Below are 5,416 nucleotides of genomic sequence, written 5' to 3'. Positions count from 1 at the left end.
TCACATGGGTAAAACCTTCTTTTGGGTATTTTTTTTAATGAGAAAAACAGAAAAATCTTGTATTTTATTTCTTTTGTTGTACTTCTGCAATAATTTTCTTGAGCATATTCTTTTTATAATCAGAACATAAAAAATGTATTTTTCATTTGCTTAAAATTGAAAGAAAAAAGATATAACTTCAGCAGCAGAATTTTTCAGAGTTTTCTGGAAAAATAAGTGACTAAAGAGAGACTAAAGAATGAGGAGGACCTGGCAAAAGACTGGGTGAGGGAATGGCCTGAACTGAAGCAGTGATGGATAGAGGCAGGTGCTGTATCATTCATTATCTTGGAAGCAGCTGAGTCCACTTGAACTGAGCGTAGGAACATGCACACATGTGTGCTCATGAATTAATGAAAGAAAAAGGGGGAAACAAGAAACATAAAAGTGTAGAAAGATCCAATAAATCAGTGCTTTGATGCTAATTAAAGCTCAAGGAAGGAAGGCCTGATATGAACAGAAGCACTGCAAAATTCATTTCTCTCTGGCTGATAATGGCCCAGGTTAGAGGCACAAATTGGGAGATGGGGAGTGGCAGCATTTACAGAACCCACAAGATACACTTTGTAATTTGGAAAGAGAGCTAACCAGGGGCCCTTGCTTCTTAGGTCATTCACTGATGCTGTCTATTTAGTAGGACTTTTTTGGAAATGGCCTCGGTAAATCCATGTGAGGGCAGCATAGCCCTCAGGCCTCAGAGCTCATTTAGTGGGTAAAGTTTGCTGGAGTTGGAGGCCAGGAGACATGCCTGGGAGATTCATTAAAATTTTGTTTCCTGGAGCAGCATTTTCAGGGGAGGTCATGTCAGCTGAAGGGATGAGACCATGATGCTTCCCCCAGGACAGGGCCCCAGCTCACTGTCGCCCCAGGGACAGTGAGGCTGGTGTATAGAATCTCCATTGGGCAGCTCCTTTTATACCTTTTAAGTCAATTTCCTTCTCATCTTTTTTCATGGCTCCCAATAAGATAGGAATACCTGAAAATCTGAGTACCTGGGCTCAAGAATTCAGTTAGAATGATGCCAAGGCTCTGAAGGTTTTCTCACAAGGAGAATTTAGCTTGTGCATAGAGATTTAGCTCCTTGCTTCCCCAGGATCCTGCCTAGGTTCTCATCTGCTCATTGGCATCCATTTCCACCTCCAGAGAGGACTGACAATGTGACTGGAGGTGTCTTTGACCTCTGAATTCAGTCACAGCTGTACACATGCCTACATCCTCCCCTGCCAGAAGAACCATCACCTCTTTCTTCATCTTCTTGAACATCTTCATCCCTCAAATGAATCACAGGGCAGTAAGTGAACACAGGCAGCTGAACCCCTCCCCATCTGAGGTAAGGGCTCTTTCTTTGTTTCAAGAAAATTAAGTGGAATCTGGAAGTCTTGAGATATATGATCAAGACCTCACTGCTCTGCTTCTTAGATTCTCAGTCCCTCAGCCATTATAACTCATCCATTCCATTCCATACTTTAGGTACCCTTACGTATACCCACAATTGATCTGTTCCACTGGCAAGACCTGGGTTCCTATACTTCTTGATGCTGGCATCCTGGTAAAAGTCTCAGTATTATCTCTAGACCTAGATTATCCTGGCCTCAGATGATCTGATGTGTACCCATAATAGACTGGGATCTCAAAAGAGGATAATCTAAAATCAGTTGAAATGCCTGTTCCATATATGCCTGCTTGATATTAAAGTCCAGTGCGACAGAAAAAGCTAATTGAAGTCAATGAATATTTTAAAGTATGCTAATAGTGATACAGAGTAATAACATAAAGATGCGATTCCAAATTTTTGACTCCAACTTCTTCATTGGCTTTGTCTGACTATTTCCTGTAAAGTACAACAATGCCTCTCTGTTAATCTCGTTTTCGATTCTCTTCCCTTGGTCTGAGGTATTCACCCATCATCAGCAGTTTTCCAGAAAGGGGGCTCATCCTGTGTCGGCACCCTATATGTTTTCTGGCATTTATCCTCAGATGACCATAGTGGAGACAAACTAGAGAATGGAAGGAGGGAGAGCAGGGCTCTGAATCAAGGGGAGGAAGGCAGATAGAAAAGATCTTGAGTCCTAAGTATCACCACTTTAAGTTCTACTTTTTCTTTTAAGTGAAGTCACTCAGTCGTGTCCGACTCTTTGCGACCCCATGGACTGTAGCCTACTACGCTCCTCTGTCCATGGGATTTTCCAGGCAAGAGTACTGGAGTGGGTTGCCATTTCCTTCTCCAGAGGATCTTCCTGACCCAGGGATCGAACCCAGGTCTCCTGCACTGTAGGCAGACGCTTTACCATCTGAGCCACCAGGGAAGTCCTGTCCAAATTTTCTTTTAAGTCCTGTCCAAATTCCTGGAGCATAAATCTGGATAAATATAACCAGTTAATTATCTTCTTCCCTTTATTAATATATCCATTCACCTTTTTAATTCAAGGAAAGTATTTCAAGTCATATGTATTCTAGGAACAGTACTAAGAATTGTCTTTGGATTTGTGTTTTTGTCGCTGCCAATGGGCAAAGAAGTTTTTCCAGTCACTATTTCTTAGTTTCAATGTATATACCTGGTTTTGTGAGACCAGAGAAAGATCTCAGACCCCAAAGAATGATGAAACAGTTTTACAACAAGATGATTTTCTGGTTGACTTCTTGCCTGGACTTCACTGTGGTGTAAGTGCAAGGAGGATACTTGCACTTGTACTGCTTCAATGTCCTGACTTTTATAGTGCTATCTCCTCTCTCTGTTATTGCACTCTGACCCTTTTTTTCTTAGCCCCCTTATATTCATCTGCAGCCTGTGCTTGTATAAGTAACATATAAGTGATTATGTAAAGTTTCCTTCCCTGATATTCACTTAGATAGACTCATAGTATGTTACAATTTCCTTCGTATTTCATTGCCAGTAGATGTGTGTAGGTGTTTATGTAATGGGCTTTTCACATCCATGCAATTTCCCTAGCATCAGATATAGTGCCTGGTGTATTATAAGTGCTTAGTAAATATTTATGGAGTGAATGAAAGGAACTAGATCAATTGGAAAAGCCTTCCAATTTTAGGATTTTATCATCCAACTACTGAAAGGTCCCAACCCTAAGTTGACAACGTTGGTGACATAAACTGAAGAGAGAGGGGTAAGAGCAGATGATACAAAGGAAAGAGGAAACATTTGGTGGATTATTCTCTTCTTTTCCAGAGTGGCTCCTGAGTCCTCCATCCAACTATGAAAGGTCTGCATCCATGTAGCGGAAATGAAGTAGCACTGTTCCACACACCACTTGGTCTCCTGGTCAAACCTTTCCACCAGTACTTCCACAGAGATTCAGGGCCAAGCAGAACCAGCATCTTTCCTCATACAGCTAACACTATGAGATAGAGGATCTCTTTTTTTTGTTCAGGATCTTATTTTGACTTTCAAGTGATGGGATGGCTTTGGACCTTTTCTATAAAGCCCCCTCTTTTATAACTCACCCCTTCTATCATGTACCCTAAACACAAATACCTTGCCATATCTTTTCAAATCTCATGCATCACCTTCATTTCTATCCTCATTCCTCCTGAGCAAACATCTTACCATTACCTGAAAATAGGTAAACATCTTTTGTACTGTTCCTGAATATGTACCTCCAAAATCTATACTATCCCAGTGATTCAGTCATGCACAGAATTCCTCTTTCCTTCTATAAAGTAGCAGTATGCTGCTCATCAAGGATGTGAGGACAGTTCAAGAACACAAGAGACCAAGTGGTCCAAGAGCCAAGAGGTTCCCTGTTGAGAAAACTGTTCAGAACAATGAGACAGGAAAATGAAACCAGATGTCGTGTCTAGGGGAGCAGAAAAAACAGAATTGGAATCCCAAGGAAATTTAAAGCAGAAAAGCAACTGAATTAAAAGCCAATGTGCAGAGTAATTTTTTTGTTGGGAAGATAGCTACGATTTTATCTATTTATACAGATATTTGCTTGGCTTCATTCTCTTGGTTATCTTATTTAAAGATGACAGGCTATGATCAAAATGCTTATTTCTAATTTATATGATACTTTATAATAATTTAATGAAAAGATTCATAAATTCAGAAGCCAGAAGGCAAACCTAGCTACCAAGAGGAAAAGATATCATCTCATGGAATTCTTATTGGTAATTCCATAGTGATGTGAGACAATACAAAACTAAGATAATCTCCCTTAGAAAGACTTTCGTCAAGACCCTCTGGTTCTACATAACTAAAGAAACACAGAATGGAACACTGGAACTTCACTCTGGGAAGTGGCTTCATATTGATGGGGATTCTGAATGACAGTATGTCTCCTGAGCTGATCTGTGGTACAGTCACAGTCCTGTACATGCTGGCCCTCACCAGCAATGGCCTGCTGCTCCTGGCCATCACAATGGATGCCCGGCTCCACGTGCCCATGTACCTCCTGCTCGGGCAGCTCTCTCTCATGGACCTCCTCTTCACATCTGTTGTCACTCCCAAGGCCTTTGTGGATTATCTGCTCAGTGAAAACACCATCTCCTTTGTGGGCTGTGCCCTTCAGATGTTCCTGGCACTGACCCTGGGTGGTGCAGAGGACCTGCTACTGGCCTTCATGGCCTATGACAGGTATGTGGCCATTTGTCATCCTCTGAACTACATGGTCCTCATGAGGCCGAGGGTCTGCTGGTTCATGGTGGCCACATCCTGGGTCCTGTCTTCCCTGAGTGCTCTAGGACATACCCTGTACACCATGCACTTCCCTTTCTGCATGTCTCAGGAGATCAGCCACCTGCTCTGTGAGATTCCACCTCTGTTGAAGTTGGCCTGTGCAGATACTTCCAGGTATGAACTCATGGTGTATGTGACAGGTGTGACTTTCCTCTTGCTCCCCCTTTCTGCCATTGTCTCCTCCTACACACTAATCCTGCTTACTGTGCTCCACATGCCCTCAAGTGAAGGGAGGCGGAAAGCCCTGGTCACCTGCTCTTCCCACCTGACTGTGGTCGGGATGTTCTATGGAGCGGCCACATTCATGTATGTTCTGCCCAGTCCCCTCCACAGCCCCAAGCAAGACAACATCATCTCTGTCTTCTACACGATTGTCACCCCAGCCCTGAATCCCCTCATCTACAGCCTGAGGAATAAAGAGGTTATGGGGGCTTTGAGGAGGGTCCTGGGAAAATACATACTATAGACACATCTCCTGACACAGTTACCAGGTAGACATGGTAGTTGTTGTTCAGTCACTCACTGATGTCTGACTTTTTGTGAGCCCATGGACTGCAGCACTCCAGGCTTTCCTGTCCTTCGCCATTTCTCCCGGAGCTTGCTCAAACTCATGTCGTTTGAGCAGGTGATACCATTCAACCATCTTGTCCTCTGTCATCCCCTTCTCCTTCTGCCTTCAATCTT

At 42.9% G+C, this 5,416-nt stretch overlaps 1 protein-coding gene across 1 annotated transcript; it reads left to right on the top strand.

The window, feature by feature from the left end:
• The first annotated feature begins 4,265 nt into the window (after positions 1–4,265).
• On the top strand, positions 4,266–5,198 carry LOC138092847 (olfactory receptor 2AG2-like). Its single transcript, XM_068988903.1, has one exon. The coding sequence runs from the start codon at positions 4,266–4,268 to the stop codon at positions 5,196–5,198; it is 933 nt and encodes a 310-aa protein (XP_068845004.1).
• Positions 5,199–5,416: the final 218 nt, after the last annotated feature.

The sequence above is a fragment of the Capricornis sumatraensis genome, chromosome 16 (assembly GCF_032405125.1).
Source record: "Capricornis sumatraensis isolate serow.1 chromosome 16, serow.2, whole genome shotgun sequence".
Classification (NCBI taxonomy): Eukaryota; Metazoa; Chordata; class Mammalia; order Artiodactyla; family Bovidae; genus Capricornis; species Capricornis sumatraensis.
Note: the sequence above shows the minus strand (reverse complement) of the source record. Positions and strands in the feature narration are given on the sequence as shown.

Excerpts from the sequence above, each read along its gene's own strand:
- LOC138092847 (XM_068988903.1), top strand. The coding sequence starts at position 4,266 with ATGGAACACTGGAACTTCACTCTGGGAAGTGGCTTCATATTGATGGGG.